Below are 25,267 nucleotides of genomic sequence, written 5' to 3' on the forward strand. Positions count from 1 at the left end.
CCTCCTTTTAAACTCTGATAAATTATGGCTTACGGTGGCAAGCGAGGGGCCCCACTGAACTGGTCTGTACAGGGCCCCGCAGTTGCTAAGACCGGCCCCGCTGCTACGATAGTATTGTAGTGACAAGATTTGCCCCCCCCAAGAGAAAATCACAATCTTTGTGATACCTCTTTGTAGGACCAAGTAAAATGCCACTGTAGAATGTGAGTTTTCAAGGTCTAACCGATCGCCCTTGACCAGACAGACATCTACGAAAATCTCCAGTAGGTTCTGGAGTTTGTACTCACGTGGTAAAGGCCGGTGTCTGTAATGGACGGGCTCACCACATCCTGTCGCATTAAGTCCATGTCCGCGCTCATTCCCAAGGTGTAATGGCTTGGACTTTTATTCTTCTCCCCTTTTTTCTTGGATTTCTTCCCTGTTTCCTTCTTGTTGTTCCTCGGCTGCATATAATCGTCCTGAGGTATTTTCTCATTGCTAATGTATCGGAGCAGGGAGCTCTCTAAACAACACAGACAGAACTTCTGTTTTCTTGCACTGAAGTGAGTCATGACATTGAAGAGTGGATGAACCCAATTACTGACGCTTGCCTCTTCTCACCCATCAATCACCTTCACAGTCAAGAGCCAACCTGAATTATCTCTCGGTGTCACTACTACCCTGGCTGAATCTAAACGACATGTCCAGTATTTATCTACTGAGATTTATTATTATCGTGAGATTCACCCAAGGCAGCGTACAACCAGGAGTAGCTGCTACTATAACGTAAGCACAACGACCAATTATCATTGTAATATGCAATTAGAACAGGATGCACACTTGGGGGGGGGGGGGGGTGGCTTTTACTAAGGTGCGCCGAAAAATGGCCTGTGCTGGTGTAGACGCGTGTATGGGATACGCGCAGGTCCATTTGTCAGTGAAACCTGCAAAAAAGGCCTTTTTTTTGGCCGAAAATGGACGTGCGGCAAAATAAAAATTGGCGTGCGTCCATTTGGGAACTAAGACCTTACCAGCACCCACTGACCTTGCGGTAAGGTCTCATACGTTAACTGGGTGGTAATGGTCTACGCATATACAATGCTGATTACCACCTGGTTAGCGCCACGCGCTGGAAATTTTCTAGTACGCTTAGTGGACGCAGGTAAAAAAATGAAATTACTGCCTGAGCCACGCGGTACCTGGGCGGTAGTTCAAAACTGACAGGCGTAGGACGCGCATAGGCGCCTATGCGGCTTTGAAAAAGGGCCCCTTGATGCCGGGATTATATATGCTTTTTTGTTTTATATATATATATAAAAAAATGACAAAAGAAAAAAAAATCACAATTGAAATATGAATTGGGATATTGTGTAGAAGAAAGCGTAATAAATTGAAAATGATAAAAAAAAGGAGTTGTTTTTGGCCAATGATGATTAAGTCTGGATTGTGCCTTTTTTTGCGGACTGCATGTGAGCACTACAGACATTAAATGAGGCCTTTTTCCCCATATCAGGGGCGTAGCTATGTGGGGCCACGGGGGCCTGGGCGTGTAGATTTGACCCTGGACCCCCTGCTGACGGCCCTCTCGACCCTCCTCTTCCGCCGTCAACCCACCGTCGCCGTCTGCTACCTTTGCTGGCGGGGGACCCCAACCCCAGCCAGCCGAGGTCCTCTTCTTCCTTCGTTCTGTTTCTAAGTCTGACATCCCCCCGCCAGCAAAGGTAGGCGACGGCGGGGGAGGGTTGGCGGCGGGAGGGGGTTTGAGAAGGTCGTCAGCAGGGTGGGGGGTCAAAGGCGGCGGTGGTGGTGGTGGGGTCGTCAATGGCAGGGGGGGGGGGATTGTCGGCGCCGGGGGGGGGGGGGGGCTAAAATGCGCCCCCTCACCTCAGGCTCTGGACCCCCCCTGCAGCCGAAGTCTGGTTACGCCCCTGCTCCATATGTATTTTGCATCCTGTCTTAAAGTGTTTCCTTAAACCTATAATATATGTGATATGAAATGATTTTCTAAAGAGATTGTGCAGTGTTCTTTGATTTTGTAATATACAATTAGAACAGTGAGGTAAGCTTGGAAATAGGTAAATTTAAATGTTAGTAATAGAAATATTAGGATATAGTGTAATTAAGGGCTCCTTTTACTAAGCTGCGTTAAGCACCTACGCGAGCCCAACGCGCACCAATTCGGAATACTGCCTGGCCACCATGTGGCCCAGGCGGTAATTTCATTTTTTACGCACATCCACTATGCGCGCTGGAAAATATATTTTATTTTCCTGCGCGGCGCTATCTGGCAGCGTATGCGTGTTGACGATTACCGCCCATTTAATGCGTGAGACCCTACCATTAAGTGAATGGATGCCGGTAAGGTCTCAGGCCCAAAATGGATGCGTTGCCGATTTTCATTTTGCCGCACGTCCATTTTTGGCCCCCCCCAAAAAGCGCATTTTTTACAGGTGTGCTGAAAAATGGATCTGCGCGTGTCCAAAACACAAGTCTACACTAGTTCAGGCCATTTTTCAGCGTGTCTTAGTAAAAGGACCCCTAAAAGAGCAAAATAGAACATTCATATTCATATAAGAGAAATATTATACACTTTTAGTAGTTAATAAATTCATATCCACACTCCAGCATTCCCCATCACTTTCTGCTTTATGATCATTAAGAGCAATTCTATAACTATAGGGAAATGTGCCATTTTTGCGTGCAAGCGCAGTAAGCGTTCTCCAGTAAGGGCATGCGTAAGTGGCTTAGCATGCAATTGGAAGGGGAAGGGATTTGATATACTTTCTTCCTGCCGTTACAAAGTGGGGCATTTTCGAACAGGGACGACCATCTCTAAGGGCACCCATCTCTGAGGACAGCGCCGTGAAAGGGCGGGGCAACCTGTATTATTGAAACAAGATGGGCTTCTCCCACGACCAAATCCAAGGCATTTGGTCGTGGGAGAAGCCAGCATTCGTAGAGCACTGGTCCCCCTTACATGCCAGGACACCAACTGGGCACCTAGGGGGCACTTCAGTGGACTTCACAAATTGCTCCCAGGTGCATAGCTCCCTTACCTTGGGTGCTGAGCCCCCCCCCCCCCCCAAAACCCACTCCCCACAACTGTACACCACTACCATAGCCCTTAGGGATGAAGGGGGAGGCACCTACATGTGGGTACAGTGGGTTTCTGGTGGGTTTTGGAGGGCTCACATTTACCACCACAAGTGTAACAGGTAGAGGAGGGGGGATGGGCCTGGGCCTGCCTCCTTGAAGTGCACTGCAGTGCCTACTGGGTATGACATTTGAGGCTGGCATAGAGCCTGGAAAAAATGTTTTTAAATTTTTTTGTTTGGGTGGGAAGGGTTTGGTGACCACTGGGGGGAGTAAGGAGAGGTCATCCCTGATTCCCTCCAGTGGTCATCTGGTCAGTTCGGGCACCTTTTCAAGACTTGGTCCTGAAAAAAAAGGAACCAAGTAAAGTCAGCCAAATGCTAGTCAGGGACGCCCTTCTTTCTTCCATTATCGGCCGAGGACGCCTATCTGTTAACCATGCCCCCGTCCTGCCTTCGGTACACTGCCAACACGCACCCGGGAACTTTGATCATCCCCGCGATGGAAAGCAGTTGAGGACGCCCAAAATTTGGGCGACCCTGAGAGAAGGACGCCCATCTCCCGATTTGTGTCAGAAGATGGGCGCCCTTCTCTTTTGAAAATGCCCCTGAAAGTGGTTTACATATTGGACTAGATTCAGTAAATGGCGCACAAGTGTGGGTGCCGAAAAAAATGAACGCTGAGCGCTACTTTATAAACGGCGTTCTGAGTAGGGCTCTGTAGAATAGCGCTTAGCAGCGGAATCTGTGCTCAGTTTTGGGCACGAGAATTTACAACATCTGAAACCTGGTATAAATCCTCATGCCTATCTTAGGCGTGGATCTCCCGTATTCTACAATCCTGTTTGCATCTGCAGCAAACGCTCCTGGCCCACCCACGCCCCTCCCACGGCCATGCCCCCTTTTCAACAGCAGGCTAGAAAATTTACTCTTGCGTCTTTATAGAATAGCCCCTAGTAAGATGCATGTGTAAATTCAGGGGCCCTTTTACAGAGCGGCGGTAAGCCCAACGTAGGCTTACTGCTCACTCTTCCTGGACTACTGCTGGCGCAACGCGGTCACCGGCGTTAGTTCCGCCTGGAGTGCACGCCATTTCCGGGGAAAAAAGAAATCCCCCAGAAATGGCCTGTGTGGTGGTAACCCAGCGGTATTTGGGTATCGTGGGATACCTTATCGCCACCTCAGTGGGTGGTGGTAAGGGCTCCCCGTCATATGGCTATGTGATAAGAGTTCTCTTAACGCATGACCATGTGTGCTGGGGGCTTTTTACCCACTACGGTAAAAAGGGCCTTGGCATGCGGGAAAAATGCCCCTCCCCCCTCCCCGCCGTTAGCGCAGGACCTTTTTTCCCCGCTGCTTGGTGCCAGTGGCAGGTTAGCCTATGGGAACTGCTGCTGCTACCTTTTGGGAAAAAAATAAGGTAAACTCAGGGAAGAGGGTTGAGGAGGGAAGGGGGGAGATGCTAGACCGGGGCGGGGGGATCTCATCCCAACCTCGGCTGGCAGATTGCCTTGGGCAGCGCCTGCGTTTGACATATCATTGTTTGATGCATCGTCTCCTGAAATTTCACACTGCTGTCAAGGTGCGATGCAAGTTTTGGAAGGCGACAGGTCACCTGCTTACCTCTTCTACTGTCTCGTTTCATCTTACTGGGATCTTCATAATCACCAACCCAATTGTATTCAACTGGCATTGAGATGGGACGCAGCTTTCCTAGAACAAGCCAAAAAAGGGTGCCATGAGAATTACTTCCCATTGTTTAATGTTTTCCATTTGCCAATTCTGTGCCTTGTTTAACATATACTGATTATGAGGTCATTTTATTAATTGTCTTAATCACTCACCCCTAAATTCTATATATGGTGCCCAAAATGGCGCCCACGACTTAACTGAGTAATGTGCCAATAACTAGCAACCAATTATTGCAGTTAATTGACTCCAGTTAGGATTTGCGCGCGCATTCGCTAAGCACTATCCTACAAAGATGCGTCTGCAAATCTTTTAGGGGCCTGTTTACTAAGACGCATAGAGGGGCATAATCGAACGGCACCGGCCATCTATATGGCCGGCTCCGTAAAGCGGCGGCCCACGGCCAAATCTCAGCATCTGGGCCGGCTTTAGAGATGGCTGGCATTGGTTTCCGGCAATAATGGAAACTAATGCCGGCGATCTCAAACCCGGCCAAATCCAAGGTATTTGGTCGTGGGAGGAGCCAGCATTTGTAGTGCACTGGTCCCCCTCACATGCCAGGACACCAACCGGGCACCCTAGGGGGCACTGCAGTGGACTTCAAAAATTGCTCCCAGGTGCATACCTCCCTTACCTTGTGTGCTGAGCCCCCCAAATCCCTCCCAAAACCCACTCCCCACAACTCTACACCACTACCATAGCCCTTAGGGATGAAGGGGGCACCTACATGTGGGTACAGTGGGTTTTGGGGGGGTTGGAGGGCTCCCATTTACCACCACGTGTAACAGGTAGGGGGGATGGGCCTGGGTCCACCTGCCAGAAGTGCACTGCACCCACTAAAAACTGCTCCAGGGACCTGCATACTGCTGTGATGGAGCTGGGTATGACATTTGAGGCTGGCATAGAGGCTGGCAAAAAAATGTTTTGTTTTTTTTGGGTGGGAGGGGGTTGATAACCACTGGGGGAGTAAGGGGAGGTCATCCCCCATTCCCTCCGGTGGTCATCTGGTCAATTGGGGCACTTTTTTTGAGGCTTGGTCCTAAAAATAAATGGACCAAGTAAAGCCAGCCAAATGCTCGTCAGAGCCGGCCTTCTTTTTTCCATTATCGGCCGAAGGCGGCCATCTCGTAACCACGCCCTCCGTCTCGCCTTCCATACCCTGCTGACAAGCCCCCTTTAACTTTGTCCGGCCCTGCGACAGAAAGCAGTTGAAGCTGGCCAAAATCGGCTTTCGATTATACCGATTTGGCTGGGTTCAGGAGATGGCCGGCGATCTCCTTCGAAAATAAGCAGGAAAGGTACCTACATGCATCCAACGCATGTCAATTTGGAACTACCGCCTGGCTACCACGGGCCCTAGGTGGTAATTCCATTTTTTATGCACATCCGGTATGCGCGGTAGAAAATATTTTTTATTTTGTACCACGTGGCGCTAACTAGGCGGTAATCTGCAGCGTGCGCTGATTACCACCCAGTTAACGCATGAGACCTTACTGCTAAGTCAATGGGTGGCGGTAAGGTCTCAGGCCCAAAATGGACGCACGCCAATTTTTATGTTGCCGCACATCCATTTTCGGCCCAGAAGGGCCTTTTTTACAGGAGCTCTGAAAAATAGACCTGCACACGTCCAATACATGCGCCTACAACAGCGCAGGCGATTTTTCAGCGCACCTTAGTAAAAGGAACTCATAACATGTAACTGAAAAGGGGGCTTGGCCATGGGAGGGGCACAGTCGGGTCAGGGGCGTTAATGAAAAATGCACGCAGTATTATAGAAATCAGGCGATCCGTATCTAACGGACATTTTGGTGTAAATACTTTGGCGCGGATCCTGGAGCTAGTTTATAAACAGGGCATCCAACTACGCATTTTTTTTGGCGTCCAAATTTGGCCACCATTAACTTCTAAACAGAATTCCTTTGTGTTTGTCCCACACATGTTCAAATTCCATTACCATTTTCATCTCCACCACCTCACGCAGGAGGGCATTCCATGTATCCACCACCCTCTCCGTGAAAAAATACTTCCTGACATTACTCCCGAGCCTGCCCCTCCTTCAACCTCAATTCATGTCCTCTAGTTCTACCGTCTTCCTGTCTCCGTAAAAGGTTAATTTGCGGATTAATACCTTTCAAATATTTGAAAGTCTGTATCATGTCACCTCTGTTTCTCCTTTCCTCTGGCTATAATATCTGAGACTGTCGTAGAGGCTGGTATGTACTGTTTCTTTTACATCTTTGGGGGGTGGGAGGGGGTCAGTGACCACTGGGGGAGTAAGGGGAGGTCATTCCTTTATTCCTCCAGTAGTCACCTGGTCATTTAGGGCACTTTTTTGTAGCTTAGTCATTATTAAAACAGGTCTAGCTCAAAATGTTTTAGTTTTAGTACTGGACGTTTTTGTTCCATTATGGTTGAAAAACGTCCAAGTCTTAGGATCACCCAAATCCCGCCCTTAACACATTTCCTTGAGATCTGGATGCACTGCAGATGAACAGCATAGAAAAATGTCTGGAAAATGGACTTCAAAAATACCGATTTGGACGTTTTGGAGAGAAAAACGTCGAAGTGCTGCTTTGTGCCACCTTTTTAGATGTTTTTCTCTTTCGAAAATGAGCCCCAAAGTGTCTGGCACTGGAGGGAGTCAGTGCGTCTCTTACTGAACCGAGACTAGAATTTGATCACTGGGAAAGATGGAGACTCACATTCTTGTCTTGCTCCGCCAAAGGTTGAGCAGATTACGGGTGTGAGCTCTTGGATCCGGCCGGAGACGGCGGAGTAAACCCCTCCTTCTCCAGAGGACAGCCGACCCACCCCCACTCTTCGCCTGGGAAGGCCGCCGTTCCCCGGAAGTTGAGCCTCCAGGTGCGGGCAGCCTACAGGGCTTCGGGAACAGGGGGCAGACAGGGCTTCTGGAAGAAGCAGACAGCGAACAAGGAGAGTCAGTAGCAGGCAGTGGTCGAGACAGGCAGCGGTCCAGGAGAGTCAGTGGCAGGCAGTGGTCGAGACAGGCAGCGGTCCCGGAGAGTCAGTAGCAGGCAGTGGTCGAGACAGGCAGCGGTCCAGGAAAGTCAGTAGCAGGCAGTGGTCGAGACAGGCAGCGGCCCAGGAGAGTCAGTAGCAGGCAGTGGTCGAGACAGGCAGCGGTCCAGGAGAGTCAGTAGCAGGCAGTGGTCGAGACAGGCAGCGGCCCAGGAGAGTCAGTAGCAGGCAGTGGTCGAGACAGGCAGCGGTCCAGGAGAGTCAGTAGCAGGCAGTGGTCGAGACAGGCAGTGTCTGATAGCAAGGTACAGAGTTCTATCCAACGATGCGGAGCTCTCAGGAACAAGAAGCCGAAGCACTGGCCAAGAGGAGTGGTGCTCCTTAAGTAGGCCTTCCCATTAACGTGGGGCCCCAGCTGGTGCTTCCTGCGGATGAGCCTTTCCGTATCCAATCCAAGATGACGCCAGCCACCGCTTCCCCTGCTTGGCCCCGCAACCGGAAGAGACGCCGGCTATCCACTGCCGGCGCCATGTTGCAGAGGTTCCCTAGCGGAACTGGAAGGCCGGCCACCAGCGGGAACAACCGGCGATCCTCTGCCGCCGGACTAAGGTAATGGCCACCTTTCCCTTCTGGCTGGCGATGGCCGGCCACCGGAGGACCCGCGGCGAAGGCCGGCCATCCCTGGCAGCCCCGGGTCCCACGGTCCACCGGCGCCAGCGGCGAGCAGGCGCGTGTTGGTCCCGGCGGAAGACGGGACAATTCTACAGAAATTCGCCAACAAGTGCAGAGAAGAAGCTAAGGTGCTAGACCTTACAACTCATTGTGCAAATATCCCCCCCCCCCCAACTTCCCCATCTCTCTCTCTATAGATATATAGATAGATAGTGTGATGAATTGCATCCTAGCTCTCTCTCACCTGTTGGACACAGTATATACCAGCCTCTACCACAGTCTCAGATGTTATAGCCAGTCCTATTAGAGCAAAAAGCAGGTCTCTGGAGTAGCCTAGTGGTCAGTGCAGTACACTGTGGAGAAGGGACCCAGGCCCATATCCCACTCTAACTGTTACACTTGTGGTGGAATGTGTCAGCAGTCCAAAACCTACCGTACCTACATATAGCCGACTCCTTCACCCATGAGGGCCACTGTAGTGGTGTACAACTGAGGAAGTGGGTTTTGGAGGGTTCTACAGACAAGATAAGGGATCAATGGAGAGATGTGTATCTGAGAACTTTTATATGAAGTCCACAGCGGTGCCCCACTGCTCTCCTGAGATGTATGTGAGGCCAGTCTACAAAGAATATTGACTTCTCTCACATCCTAATGGCTTGATTTTGTGCTATCCCGTATTTTGCATTGAGTGTCACATGTATGATTATCTCCTAGTTGGTGAGCGGTTATATGTGTGTGCCCGATGCAAAGAGCTCCTAGCTCTCAGAGAACGGGTCCATTCTCTTGAGGCTAGAGTAGCAGACTTGGAGGAGATGAGAGAGACGGACAGGTACACAGAGGAAACCTTCAAGGACAATGTAGAGAAGTCCCACCTCTAGTCTGGCAAGCTGTATCTTTGCTTCGGTCTTTATGGAAGAAGGTGTAAGAGATCTGCCTGTACCGGAAATGGTTTTCAAGGGTGATGATGCGGAGGAACTGAAAGAAATCTCGGTTAACCTGAACTGATGTACTGTGCCAAATTGACAAATTAAAAGAGTAGTAAATCACCTGGGTTCCAAGGGTGATCCAGGAAATTACAGACTGGTAAGCCTGATGTCAGTGCTAGGCAAAATAGTGGAAACTATTATAAAGACTAAAATTAAGGAACATATTTAATAGGACAGAGTGAGTCAGCATGGATTCAGCCAAGGGAAGTCTTGCCTCACCAACTTGCTTCATTACTTTGAAGGCATGAATAAACATGTGGATAAAGGTGAGCTGGTTGATGTAGTGTATCTAGATTTTCAGAAGGGTTTGAGAAAATTAAAAAGTCATGGGATAGGAGGCAAGGGTGTGGATTAGGATTTGGTTATTGGACAGAAAACAGAGGGCAGAGTTAAATGGTCATTTCTCTCAACAGAGGAGGGTGAACAGTGGAGTGCCACAGGGATCAGTACTAGGACCGATGCTATTCAACACATTTATAAATTATATGGAAATCGGGACGACGAGTGAGGTGATTACATTTGCAGATGACAAAAAAACTATTCAAGGTTGTTAAAACACATGCGGACTGTGAAATATTGCAGGAAGACCTTAGGAAATTCGAAATTGGGCATCCAAATGGCAGATGAAATTTAATGTGGACAAATACAAGGTGATGCACATTGGAAAAAAATAATCCGAATCATAATTACCTGACGCTAGAGTCCAGCATTTAAGAAAAAGATCTAGGTGTCATTATAGATAATATGCTGAAATCTTCTGTTCAGTGTGTGGTGGTGGCCAAATAAGCAAACAGGATGCTAGGAATTATTAGGAAAGGGATGGTGAATAAGACCAAAAATACTATAATGCCTTGGTATCGCTTCAAGGTTCCCACACATTTGATGTTCTTGCATCAATTCTCAAAGATGTTCAAACAGTTTGCCATCAGATGAAAAACTGTTAGAACAACAACAGACAATGATTCCAACTTTGTGAAAGCCTTCTTTGTAATTAGACAGCATGACTATGATAATGAAGATAAAGATGAAGGAGCAAGTGATGAATCAGACAACACTACTAATGCAGATGATTATGACAATAATGATGATAAAGTATTCTTTGCTATACGGAAGTCGTGTTTCAGAGATTCCCTTGATCATAATCTGCAGACCCAGTCAGAAGACATGAGTAATATGTAACATGTAACCTAGTGGAGGAGTAGCCTAGTGGTTAGTGCAGCAGACTTTGATCCTGGAGAACTGGGTTCAATTCCCACTGCAGCTCCTTGTGACTCTGGGCAAGTCACTTAACCCTTCATTGCCCCAGGTACAAATAAGTACTTGTATATACTACGTAAACTGCTTTGAATGTAGTTGCAAAAGCCACAGAAAGGTGGTATATCAAGGTCCCTTTCCCTTTAAGTTAAATGTAAGCCACATTGAACCTTCCACTAGGTGGGATAATGTGGGGAACAAATGCAATAAATAAATAGTACAACGTGGGCTGATTTGAACAATACTACTACTACTTCTCATTTCTAAAGCGCTACTAGACATACGCAGCGCTGTACACTTGAACACGAAGAGACAGTCCCTGCTCGACAGAGCTTACAATCTAATCAGAACAGACAAACAGGCCAGATAAGGGATAAGGACAAAGAGTAGCAAGATTCCAGAATCCCAAAGTAGCAAGATTCCAGCATCCCAAAGAGTAGCAAGATTCCGGAATCCCAAAGACTAATACTACTACTTACCATTTCTATAGCGCTACTAGATGTACGCAGCGCTGTACACTTGAACATGAAGAGACAGTCCCTGCTCGACAGAGCTTACAATCTAATTAGGACAGACAAACAGGACAAATAAGGAATAAGGGAATATTAAAGTGAGGATGATAAAATAATGGTTCGGAGTTAAAAGCAGCGTCAAAAAGGTGGGCTTTTAGCTTAGATTTGAAGACGGCCAGAGATGGAGCTTGACGTACCCGCTCAGGAAGTCTATTCCAGGCATATGGTGCAGCAAGATAAAAGGAATGGAGTCTGGAGTTAGCAGTGGAGGAGAAGGGTGCAGATAAGAGAGATTTACCCAATCCACTTTCTGTAGTGCAACCAGTCGTTGAACCTTTTTAGCTGTGCTGGATTAATGACTCATCAGGGTAGCCACTTTATTGAAAAAATAGCCACCCAGCATTTCAGGTGTGGGCATCGTTTGGTTGTCCCTTCCTCTAAATTTGCTCATTATGAGTCCACTAGATCACCAACATTCTTTTTTCTGGCTCTGACCCTTTGGAATAATTTACCATCCAGTATTACAGCAAAATGGTCTTTTACTAAATGTAAGATCTCTCTTAATATGCATTTTTTTCAGTTGGCTTTTGCTATGTCTTGAAAATGGAGAGTTGATCCTGTTGGTGTATTTCGGAAGCATCAATGTTTCTGATCTTTTTATGATTTACTTGGTTTATATTGTTTATATTATCTGTTTTGTTTGTGATGTTTACCTTGTCTTATTCCTTCCTTTTGTTGGTTTGATTGTTTGCTTTCCTAGTAGCTGATGGAGTTCTTTTCTAGATTTTAAAGTATTTAAAAAAAATTATTTGTAAAACCCCTTGATGTCTTCCAGTGCGGTTTTTCTAGCAAAAAAGGTGCCCGTACTCAAATGCTAAGCCACCTTTTAGGGGTGGGGTGATCACTGAGGGACCCACCCCACAATAGCCAGGCCCCCTGCAACCAGTCACAGAATCTATGACAAAAGGCAAAATTGGTGTGTAGAGCCTGAACTCTTTCATTAAAACTTGGGGTCCATGGGTCAATTTTAGCCATGGATTTTTTTTGAGGGGGTACTTGGGGGTACTGAGTACCGGCACCTTTTCCATTGTCTGCTAAAATTGACCCATGGTCCCCAAGTTTAAATGAAAGAGCTCAGGCTCTACACACCAGTTCTGCCTTGTCATAGATTCTGTGACTGGTTGCAGGGGGCCTGGCTTTTGTGGGGTGGGTCCCTCAGTGATCACCCCAACCCTGAAGGGTAGCCTGGCATTTGAGTACAGGCACCTTTTTTGCTAGAAAAAAACACAGTGATTTTAGCAGTACCCCCAAGTACCCCCTCAAAAAAAAGCCCTGACCTTTTCTAAGAAAAGAGGGTACATCAAGTTTTAAATAAACTTAAACATAAATGTAAAGCACTGATAAAAGATTATGCTAGCATTTTATAATGGAATTAGGGTTCCCAGATGCCGTCACAGAATACGCTCTCACCATGTGGTATCCGTGGAGGGGCATAATTGAATGAAAATGTCTATCTCCATGGGCGTTTATCTCCGAGAACGGGTCCTTGAAGGGGTGGACCGAACCGTATTTTCGAAAAAAATAGACGTCCATGTTTTATTCGACAATTTGTGAGCTGGGCGTTTTTGTTTTTCAGTGATAATGGAAAATGAAAGCGCCCAGCTCAAAAACGAATAAATCCAAGGCATTTGTTCGTGGGAGGGGCCAGGAGTCGTAGTGCACTGGTCCCCCTCACATGCCAGGACACCAACCGGGCACCCTAGGGGGCACTTTTACAAAAACAAAAAAAAAGGTAAAAGAGCTCCCAGGTGTATAGCACCCTTCCCTTGTGTGTTGAGCCCCCCAAATCCCCCTCAAAACCCACTGTCCACAAGTCTACACCATTACTATAGCCCTAAGGGGTGAAGGGGGGCACCTACATGTGGGTACAGTGGGTTTGGGGGGGTTGGACGACTAAGCATTAAGCAGCACAATTGTAACAGGTAGGGGGGGATGGGCCTGGGTCCACCTGCCTGAAGTCCACTGCACCCCCTAACAACTGCTCCAGGGACCTGCATACTGCTGCCAGGGAGGTGGGTATGACATTTGAGGGTGAAAATAAAAAGTTGTGAAACATCATGTTTTGTGGTGGGAGGGGGTTAGTGACCACTGGGGGAGTCAGGGGAGGTCATCCTCGATTCCCTCTGGTGGTAATCTGGTCATTTAGGGCACTTTTTGGGGCCTTATTCGTGAAAAAAACAGGGTCCAGGAAAAGTGCCCTAAATTCTAGCTACAAACGCATACTTTTTTTCCATTATCGGCGAAAGGCGCCCATCTCTCCTCGGCCGATAACCACGCCCCAGTTCCACCTTCGCCATGCCTCCGACATGCCCCCATCAACTTTGTACGCTTCCGCGATGGAGTGCAGTTGGAAACGTCCAAAATCGGCTTTCCATTATACCGATTTATTCGTTTTTGTGAGATAAACGTCTATCTCCCGATTTGGGTCGAAATCTAGGCGTTTTTCTCTTTCAATTATAAGGTGGATAGTAACATAAGGGCCTTTTTACTAAAGGAGCGTAGGCCCCTACGCGCGTACAACACATTTCAAATTAGAGCTACCGCTTGCCCCGGGAAGTAATTCTAATTTTTACGCGCATCCGATAAGCACGGCAGAAAATATTTTTTATTTTCTACCGCATAACGCTAACCAGGCGGTAGTCGGCAGTGTGCGTGCTGATGACTACTGCCTGGTTAACGTGTGAGACTTTACCACTATGTCAGTGGGTGGCGGTAAGGTCTCAGGCCCAAAATGGATGAGCTCCAATTTTTTATTTTGATATACGTCCATTTTTGGGCCCAAAAAAGGCCTTTTTTGCAGGCGTGCTGAAAAATAGACCTGCGAGCCTCCGGTACACGCGCCTACACCAGCGCAGGCCATTTTTCGGCACGCCTTAGTAAAAGGGCCCCATAGTAAGTGACGGCAGATAAAGACCTGAATGGCCCATCGAGTCTGCCCAACAGTCACATTTGCTATCAATGGAGGAGTGGCCTAGTGGTTAGCGTGGTGGGCTTTGGTCCTGGGGAACTGGGTTCAATTCCCACTGCAGTCACAGGCAGCTCCTTGTGACTCTGGGCAAGTCACTTAACCCTCCACTGCCCCAGGTGCAAATAAGTACCTGTAAATAATATGTAAGCCGCATTGAACCTGCTATGAGTGGGAAAGCACGGGGTACAAATGTAACAAACAAATAATAACATAATTCAAGATCAAATAAGCAATGAACGTGAGATTATATACTTGATCATGGTCTTTCTTTGCTGTTTCTGGGACACAGATTGTAGAAGTCCACTCGGCTGTGTCCTTATGTTCCAAATACTGGAGTTGCTGTCAAAGCCCACTCCAGCCTATCCGAATCTGTCATGTCATTTGCGGGACATATCCGGGTGACTAAAAGGAGGTGCCCCCTGTCTGTGTTATTTTTCTTTCCCAGTCCTCTTCTCTATGGCATGAGATCTGTATTCTTGAGATTCTGTTCATACTGAATTTCTTCTGTTTTTGATGGTTATTGACATGGAAGCTGTTGGAAAGCATGTTGGAAGTGTATGAAAAGGAACATTCCAACATAATGAGGGACGTGGAGTTCTCTGTAAGTGTGCCCTGACTGATTGTTGGCCATTATTTTTTTACTGCTCCTGAATACCAGTGATTTCTGGTAAAATTGTCATTGATTCAATTTTGCGGCAAACAAACAAACAGTCAATAAAACCTCAGGCAGATGCTATTATGAGACGAGGGAAGGCAGTGTACTGATGCAATGAGAGATATGTGTGTGCAGTGAAACACCACAGTGAAATCCCGGAGAAGTGGAGGGCCGTCTCGGATTATGAGATGAGAAATATGCAATGAAGGCAAATTAAGCAAAGCCTTGAAACTGTACCAACAAATGTCATGGATAGTCAATAATAGCAATTTCAAAAAAAGCTTCTTAGGCACGGTGAAGGCTCAGGCACTGTTCCCCCTAAGCTGAGGGGGAGAGCGGGAGTCCTCCACCTACAGTCCTTCCAATAGATGGCGCTGTTTCGCAATCACATTTTCAAGAGGAACATGCAAGCTCTGCAGGATTCCAGGGAATCTGCTGTTATGACTGGGGATGTGTGAGCCCTTGTGCCTCGACTGAGCACGGCGAGGATGGAGTGCCACCACACTCGGTCAGGCAGCCAGACAACACTTAGCCACTGTCCCCCAGGAGTTGAGCCCCTGGGTTCAAGCGGCCGGCAGGACTTCCGGAACTGGCGGGGTTGCACGACCACTGACCAGACAGGTGGGCAAACAAACACAGTCCAGGAGTCCGTAAACAGCAGAGCAAAGAATAGTCAAAGAACAGTCCAAGGTCAAGGCAGGCAGCAACACATTGCTGGGTATTTGTGACCTGGATTGGCCACTGTTGGAAACAGAATGCTGGGCTTGATGGACCTTTGGTCTTTCCCAGTCTGGCAATACTTATGTACTTATTTTTCCAAACAACACTTTCAAAAGGAAAAGAGAGAATTTTTTTTGTAGAAAATGACCTTTCCTGTTCTGATTTTGGACGTTTTCCAAAAAAACGCCCAAATTCAAACTTGGATATCATATCCAAAAATGCCCCTTGTGCATTTGACTTGCCCAAAGTCACAAGGAGCAGCAATGGGAATTGAATCCATGTTGCCAAGATCAAAATCCGCTGCATTAACCATTAAACCACTCCTCCTCTCTTTTGGATGTCTTGCATTTGGACGTCTTTGTGTTCGAAAATGGCCGAAAAGCAGACGTCCAAATCCAAGGACATCCATGGTATTTTCGAAAACAAAGATGGACGCCCATCTTTTTTCAAAAATGACCTTTTCCCTGCCTCCGAATCTGGACGTTTTGCAAAGACGTCCAAATTCCAACTTAGACGTTTCTTTCGAAAATGTCCCTTTATGGATACCACTGACAGCATCTGGACACCCCAATTCCATTACAGAATACTAGCATAACCTGTTATCAGTGCTTTACCTTTATGTTTATTTAAAACTTTATATACTATCTTTTCTTAGACAATGTCAAGGCAGTTTACAAATAAGTTTTTAAAAAACTCTAAAATCTAGAAAAGAACTCCATCAACTATGCTCATAACTCTTTCTCTCCACCCTAAATCCACCCTTGATGAGGTCCACTTTTTATGCTCCTAAATTTAGGAGTTTAGTGAAACTGTACAAAGTGATGCATTCACCCTAGTAACTTTTCAAAGAGGCCAGTTTAGAAGCATAACTCTCAAAGTCAGCAGCACAAATCCTTGGAATATCGGGACTTAAAAGCACTGTTCCCTTTATGCCAGGGGTTCACAACCCCAGTCCTCAGGACACACCTAGCCATTCAGTATTTCAGGATATCGACAATGAATGTGCATGACATAGATTTGCAAACATTACCTCCATTCCATGCAAATCTATTTCACTGTGGATATCCTGAAAACCTGATTGGCTAGGTGTTTTCCGAGTACTGGGTTGAGAACCATGCTCTAAGCTGAGCAGGAGTCCTGCAACTGCATTGCTGCCAGTGTATGTGTGTGTGCTTCAATGTTGTGTTTTCAATCACTAGGGACAGGCAGATGTTACGTTCCTCACCTGGCTTCAGGCCTGCGCGGCTGAATCGCCGGCGAGGTGCGGTCCGGCGGAGATAGCCGGACATCTTTGTTGTGGTATCTCCAGGATAGGTCAGCCATCTTGGGATGGGCATCCCGGATTGTGGCAGCCATCTTGGGGTTGGTTAGCTTCAGGAAGGAAGCCCATATTTGGACGTAGGGCATCTCTGCTGATGGGGGCAGCCATCTTGGATCAGCTGCACATGTTTGAGATTGATTCCTACACTATTTAAAGCCATGCCTCCAGTCCTTCCTTGCTTCGGCCTTAATTGTGTTTGAGATCCACGCCGGTGCTTCTTGTCTTCGGTTCCTGTGTTCCGGTGTTCCTGACCTTGGTTTTATTTTATACTGCTTATCCCAGAAATAGTGGATTTTCCCCAAGTCATTTAATAACGGTCTATGGACTTTTCCTTTAGGAAGCCGTCCAAACCTTTTGTAAACTCCACTAAGCTAACCGCCTTTACTCTGGCAATGAATTCCAGAGTTTAATTACACGTTGAGTAAAGAAATATTTTCTCTGATTCGATTTAAATTTACTACATTGTAGCTTCATTGCATGCCCCACAGTCCTAGTATTTTTGGAAAGCGTGAACAGACGCTTCACATCTACCCATTCAACTCCACTCATTATTTTATAGAACTCTATCATATCTCCCCTCAGCCGCCTTTTCTCCAAGTTTTGTGAGTTGTGGGAGGAAGGGGAGGTGATCCCCGAGTCCCTCCAGTGGTCATCCAGTCATTTGGGGCACCTCTTGTGTGGAGTAGAGGAGTAGCCTAGTGGTTAATACAGCAGACTTTGATCCTGGGGAAGTGGGTTCAATTCCCACTGCAGCTATTCATTATAAAAACAGGTCTAGCTCAAAATGTCATCTTTTGTGACATCCGTGTCTTAGGACCCAAGTACCACCTTGAACACACCCCCTGCACGCCCCCTTGAGATCTGGACGTCCTTCTGAAGGACTTCAGAGAAAGACGTCCAAAAGGAGCTTTTGATAATACTGATTTGGACGTTTCTGTGAGATAAACGTCCAAATGCTGATTTATGCCACTTTCTGGACGTCTATCTCTTCTGAAAATGAGCCTGATACCGTGTTTCCCAGAAAATCAGACACTGTCTTATATTAATTTTTGCCCCCCAAAATGCGCTAGGTCTTATTTTCAGGGGCTGTCTTATTTTTCGGGGAAACATCAGGGTTGGATCGGGGTTGGCCCGCCCGCCCTCCGTCGCTCCCGGAACTAACCTTAAACGCCTCCTTTCACCTTCGCAGCAAGCAGCAGCAGGGCAGGCCACTCCTTCCTTCCGTGTCCCGCCCTCGCCTGACGTAACGTCCGCGAGGGCAGGGCACGGAAGGAAGGAGAGGTCTGCCCTGCTGCTGCTTGCTGCGAAGGTGAAAGGAGGCATTTAAGGTTAGTTCCGGGAGTGACGGAGAGTGGGTGGAGGTGGCCTTGTCCGGCTCTCGGCGGCCCTGCTTTCAAACAAAAATTTGCTAGGTCTTACTTTCGGGGGAGGCCTTATATCTACCAATTCAGGAAAACCTCTACTAGGTCTTATTTTCGAGGGATGTCTTACTTTCGGGGAAACAGGGTAGTAACATAGGGGCCCTTTTACAAAGGCACGAAAGGACTTACATGTGTACAGTGTGTGTCAAATTGGCATTACCGCCTGGCTAGCGTGTGCACCTGGTGGTAATTCGGAGTTTGGTGTGTGCTGAAAACACGTGGTAGAAAATAATTTTCTATTTTCTACCGCAGGGGTATTCCTGGCAGAAATCAGCAGCTGGAGAGCACTGGACGGTTACCACGCGGGTAACGTGTGAGCCCTTACTGCTATCTCAATGGATGGCGTTAAGGGCTCAGGCCATAAATAGACGCACGCTGGTTTTAATTTTGCCGCACGTCCATTTCCCGGCACCAACCCCCCCCCCCCCACCCCCTTTTTTCCAGATGTGGAAGAGAAATGGTCCAGCATGAGTCCAAGAATCAAAAAACAAAGCAGGGGATCCCTCTACGGCAAAGGAACACAGCAGGCAAAAGCAGAGGCTGACCAAAGACAAATCCACCACTGGAGATAAAGTCCAACGGTCTTTATTTAGGGCAAATCAAAAAAGGACCCGACACAGTGGTGGATTTGTCTTTGGGGGGGGGGCACGGATGATGCTGCACCCAGGGTAGGGGGAGTATGCAGCGGCGAACCGCCCTGGGTGGCAGCCGACCAAGGAACGCCACTGCCGCCTTTGAGAGTACAATCTAGTCAGCTTACAATCGGATTATAATGCGATCAAACATAAAGACACAAAGAAAACAGTGATGGAAGGGGGGGGGGGTACAACTCCATTGTAAATAAGACAGAAAGGGAGGTACACACGAAAGGGGAGTTTACTGTCTTTCAATTTTCATTTGGCCGCATGTCCATTTTTGGCAAAAAAGGCCTTTTTTACAGGCATGCTAAAAAATGGATCAGAATGCGCCCAAAACCCACGCCTACATTATCGCAAACCATTTTTCACCGCACCTTAGTAAAAGGACCCCTGAACTGGTTATTACTCTATTTACCATTAACTTTCTCTTTGCTTCATGTACAATTTCTCATTCATAATAGATTTTCTAAATGTTAAACATCCACAATTATCCCAGTATGTTTATGATACTGTACTGTACAATTGGATTATTACAACAAATTATTTTCTTATGCATTATTCGTTGTTATGTAACCTATACTGTTTTTTGTAAGCCACATTGAACTCAAACTTGTTTGAGATAGTGTGGGATATAAATATCATAAATAAATAAATCAACGAAGTACTGAGTTAACCCAGTAAATGGGTAAACCCTACAGAATTCTTTTGCTCCACTACAGCACTGTGATGCTCCTGAAAATAAAACTGAGGCGGAAGAGAAAGAAAAAGCAAAGAAGGTGGAACAAAAAGATATGAAGGTACCCAAAGAGAAAAGACACCCCCAAATCACTAAAACCAAAACACATACTTGGAAATATAGATGGAAAGTGATGACCACAAATGCTCACAGTCTAAGCAATAAAGTTCAGGACCTTCATGCCCTAATCTTGGAGGCAGACTTGGACATAGTTGCAATCACAGAGACATGGCTCAATGGTTCCCATGAATGGGATGCAAACATACCAGGCTATAATCTTTTTAGGAAGGATAGAGAGGGGCGTAAAGGTGGAGGAGTAGCTCTGTATGTGAGAAATGATATCGCAGCGACTGAAATGACAGGGAACTGGGGAAAGGAAGAAGCGATAAAACCTCTGTCCATGTGGGTGTTGTCTACAGACCTCCGACACAATTGGAGGACCTAGATAAAGATTTGATCGCTGATATTCAAAAGTTGGGGAAGAAAAGAGAGGTGCTGTTGTTGGGAGATTTCAATCTGCCGGATGTAGATTGGACGGTTCCGTCTGCGGAATCGGAAAGAAGTAGAGAGATCGTGGATGCTTTTCAAAGTGCTTTGCTCAGACAAATGGTGTCAGAATCCACGAGGGAGGGAGCGACGCTAGATCTGGTACTCACAAATGGGGATAATGTGTCAAATGTCCGAGTGGGTGCCCACCTGGGCAGCAGTGACCATCAAACGGTTTGGTTTGATATGACGGCTGAAGAGGAGGGTGGCCACTCAAAACTCAAAGTCCTGGATTTCAAACATGCTGACTTTAGTAAAATGGGGGAATACCTGAGGAAGGAGCTGATGGGATGGGAGGAAATACAAGAAGTGGAAGGACAGTGGTCCAGACTGAAAGAAGCTATAAATAGGGCCACAAACCTTTAAGTAAGGAAAGTAAATAAAAGCAAGAGAAAAAGGAAACCGATATGGTTCTCCAAGCAAGTGGCTGAGAAAATAAAGGCTAAAGAGTTGGCGTTCCAGAAATACAAAAAAACTCATGAAAAGGGACACGAGGAGGAATACCGGATGAAACTGAAAGAAGCCAAGAGAGAGATACGACTGGCGAAAGCGCAAACGGAAGAACAAATGGCTAGAAATGTGAGGAGGGGTGGCAAAATTTTCTTCAGGTATATTAGTGAAAGGAAAATGACTAAAAAGGGAATTGTGAGACTAAAAGATACTGCGAACCGCTATGTGGATAATGATGAAGAAAAAGCAAATTTGCTAAATAGATACTTTTGTTCTGTTTTCACTGAAGAAAATCCTGGAGAAGGACCACGATGGACTGCAAAAAGTACAAATGAGATTGAAGTGGATAGAGCACCGTTCACGGAAGAGAGTGTGTATGAACAACTTGAAAAGCTAAAGGTGGACAAAGCCATGGGACCGGATGGGATCCACCCTAGGATATTGAGGGAGCTCAGAGAGGTTCTGGCGGGTCCTCTTAAAGATTTGTTTAATAAATCCTTGGAGATGGGAGAGGTTCCGAGGGATTGGAGATCAGCGGATGTGGTCCCTCTTCACAAAAGTGGTGATAGGGAAGAAGCTGGAAACTACAGGCCGGTAAGCCTCACTTTGGTTATTAGAAAAGTAATGGAAGCGATGCTGAAGGAAAGGATAGTGAATTTCCTGGAAGCCAATAAGTTGCAAGATCCGAGACAACATGGATTTACCAAAGGGAAATCGTGCCAAACGAACCTCACTGAGTTCTTTGATTGGGTGACAGGAGAATTGAATCAGGGACGAGCTATGGACGTAATCTACTTAGATTTCAGCAAAGCTTTTGACACGGTTCCCCACAGGAGGCTCTTAAATAAACTGGATGGGCTGAAGATAGGACCCGAAGTGGTGAACTGGATTAGGAACTGGTTGACGGACAGACGCCAGAGGGTGGTGGTGAATGGAATTCGCTCGGAGGAGCGAAAGGTAAGTAGTGGAGTGCCTCAAGGATCGGTGCTGGGGCCGATTCTGTTCAATATATTTGTGAGTGACATTGCCGAAGGGTTAGAAGGTAAAGTTTGCCTATTTGCGGATGATACTAAGATCTGTAACAGAGTGGACACCACGGAGGGAGTGGAAAACATGAAAAAGGACCTACGGAAGCTAGAAGAATGGTCTAAGGTTTGGCAATTAAAATTCAATGCGAAGAAATGCAAAGTGATGCACTTAGGAAGTAGAAATCCACGGGAGACGTATGTGTTAGGCGGGGAGAGTCTGATAGGTACGGGCGGAGAGAGGGATCTTGGGGTGATAGTATCTGAGGATTTGAAGGCGACGAAACAGTGTGACAAGGCAGTGGCCGTAGCTAGAAGGTTGTTAGGCTGTATAAAGAGAGGTGTGACCAGCAGAAGAAAGGGGGTGTTGATGCCCCTGTATAAGTCGTTGGTGAGGCCCCACCTGGAGTATTGTGTTCAGTTTTGGAGGCCGTATCTTGTTAAGGATGTAAAAAGAATTGAAGCGGTGCAAAGAAAAGCTACGAGAATGGTATGGGATTTGTGTTACAAGACGTATGAGGAGAGACTTGCTGAACTAAACATGTATACTCTGGAGGAAAGGAGAAACAGGGGTGATATGATACAGACGTTCAAATATTTGAAAGGTATTAATCCGCAAACGAACATTTTCCGGAGATGGGAAGGTGGTAGAACGAGAGGACATGAAATGAGATTGAAGGGGGGCAGACTCAAGAAAAATGTCAGGAAGTAATTTTTCACGGAGAGAGTAGTGGATGCTTGGAATGCCCTCCCGCGGGAGGTGGTGGAAATGAAAACGGTAACAGAATTCAAACACGCGTGGGATAAGCATAAAGGAATCCTGTGCCGAAGGAATGGATCCTCAGGAGCTTAGTCAAGATCGGGAGGCGGGGCTGGTGGTTGGGAGGCGGGGATAGGGCTGGGCAGAGTTATACGGTCTGTGCCAGAGCCGGTGGTTGGGAGGCAGGGCTGGTGGTGGGGAGGTGAGGATAGTGCTGGGCAGACTTATACGGTCTGTGCCTGTGCCAGAGCTGGTGGTTGGGAGGTGGGGCTGGTGGTTGGGAGGCGGGGATAGTGCGGGGCAGACTTATACGGTCTGTGCCAGAGCCGGTGGTGGAAGGCGGGGCTGGTGGTTAGGAGGCGGGGATAGTGCTGGGCAGACTTATACGGTCTGTGCCCTGAAGAGCACAGGTACAAATCAAAGTAGGGTATACACAAAAAACAGCAAATATGAGTTATCTTGTTGGGCAGACTGGATGGACTGTGCAGGTCTTTTTCTGCCGTCATCTACTATGTTACTATGTTACTATGTAAATGGTCTCGCCTAACACTTGTTTGCTGACCCTTATTTTTACGCATTCTGCTTTGCTCACGAAGGAAAATACTGCATACTAACCATCATGTTAGTTTTATATTATTTTGTTTAAAAGCACAAAATCCCTCCCAACTCTTGTGCGTCTCTGGCATGATTCCTGTGGACACAGTGGTATTTTTTCTGGATATCTGTGGCTTAAGGTACAACGCATTCTGCAATAGAAAGGTTTATTGGATTTAGTCTTGCTCAAGACTGTAACGGAAGAGAATTGTATATAACCTTTAAGATAAATGATAAAAGAAACCTCAACTGCCCAGGAAGCCTACAAAGATGGTCTTCCAGATAGGGCTGTTATCACAGGTTTCATATAAAGCCCCGAAAAAAGCCACAACAGAAAACAACTCCCTTATAGGAAGAAAAAACTGCTGTAACAAGAAAACGCTTCGAAAGTGCCAAACCCCTCCGAGAAAAGTTGCATTGGCGCCCAATCAAAGAGCGGATCATCTTCAAAATCTGCACCTTAGTCCACAAAATCATATACGGCGTAGTCGCAGGATACATGACAGACCTTATAGACTTACCAATAAGAAACAAAGTCAGATCGTCAAGATCCTACCTAAACCTACACTACCCAAATTGCAAAGGACTGAAATACAAAACAACTTACGCAGCCGGCTTCTCCTACATAAGCGCACAACTATGGAATGGGCTCCCAAAAGCTGTGAAAACAATCCATGACCACTTGAACTTCAGGAAATCACTAAAAACCTACCTCTTCAAAAAGGCCTACCCCAATGACCCCACGTAACCGTCTTCACCTACCAACACAGCATGACTATGATCGAACAGGACAACACGCAATCTTCATCCATTCCGACCCTCCACTTATATCTCATACGATCACTATGCAACTTTGTATTTGTTATCCACCGACTAGGCAAACGCCTTTGATGGTACTATGTAAGCCACGTTGAGCCTGCAAATAGGTGGGAAAATGTGGGGTATAAATGCAATAAATAAATAAAACAGGGCACATATCTCAATCCTAATCAATGAACAATTCTCTTCTCAATTAGGGGAATGTTTACTAAGGTGCGTTAGCGTTTTGAACGTGCCTTTAAATTTAAGGTGCTAATGCACCTATACATTTCTATGCATTAGCAATTAACACATGTAAGCCATTTACGTGCGTTAAAAATGCTAACGTGCCCATAGCTCCGCTTAGTAAACCTAGCCCTTAGTGTCTGTAAGTAGCTGAAAAAAACAAAAAGCCCTAATTGGAAGACCATCTTTGTAGGCTTCCTGGGCAGTTGAGGTTTCTTTTGTTATTTATTTTATTTATTTATTAGGATTTATTTACCGCCTTTTTGAAGGAATTCACTCAAGGCGGTGTACATTAAGAATAGATCAAACATGAGCAATAGGCACAGCAGTAAAAGTATTCAAATAATAATAAAATAGAATGGCATAGTATCCCACTTACAATGTCAACAAAATAACGTAATTGAACATTTTAATTGATAGTGAAGGGTATAAGCAAAGATGGAACATATAGTAGTTGGGAAAGGGGAATGGGACTTGATATACTGCCTTTCTGTGGTTTTTGCAACTACATTCAAAGCGGTTTACATATATTCAGGTACTTATTTTGTACCTGGGGCAATGGAGGGTTAAGTGACTTGCCCAGAGTCACAAGGAGCTGCAGTGGGAATGGAACTCAGTTCCCCAGGATCAAAGTCCACTGCACTAACCACTAGGCTACTCCTCCACTCCAGTCCACTACACTAACCACTAGGCTACTCCTCCATGCCAATACGTGGTAAGCGAGTAAGAGGAGTTAGAAAGTAAAGGGACTAATTTAAAGAAGGTTCCACATGAGGTCAGAGAGGTGATGAAATGTTATCTCAGCTAGGGTAGGAGTGGATAAACACGTCCAATTTATCTTAATGGTAATATACAGTTCTCTTCCGTTACTGTCTTGAACACAAATATTTTGCTGATATATCTTTGGTTATTTTTGCTTTCCGGTATTTGATATCTTGAATTGTTTTTAGTTACCATATGTTGGTGTGCTCTCCCGTTTTCCTGAGATGCTTGTCCTTCCTTTCTCGTATTCATAGCAGTACAAAATTGCATCTTCTTCAACCACGTTAAAGCGCTTCCGATACTCCTGGTCAAGGAAGGAGTTAGGAGACTCGGATCCTTTGGAGACTGGCTTACTCATTAAGTGTCGGCTGAGATCTTCAGAGGGAAGATTTCCCTTTTCATCC

The 25,267-nt window shown here is 46.4% G+C and overlaps 1 protein-coding gene across 1 annotated transcript; it reads right to left on the bottom strand.

Annotated features, from left to right (window-relative positions):
* Positions 1-287: 287 nt before the first annotated feature.
* Positions 288-25,267, bottom strand: LOC115459626 (connector enhancer of kinase suppressor of ras 2-like; the record flags this gene model as incomplete). The annotated part of the gene is made up of 3 exons (XM_030189433.1): positions 288-502; positions 4,695-4,784; positions 25,056-25,267. Coding segments are annotated over 3 exons (517 nt in total), but the record flags the coding sequence as incomplete, so codon positions are not given.

The sequence above is a fragment of the Microcaecilia unicolor genome, unplaced genomic scaffold (assembly GCF_901765095.1).
Source record: "Microcaecilia unicolor unplaced genomic scaffold, aMicUni1.1, whole genome shotgun sequence".
Taxonomy (NCBI): domain Eukaryota; kingdom Metazoa; phylum Chordata; class Amphibia; order Gymnophiona; family Siphonopidae; genus Microcaecilia; species Microcaecilia unicolor.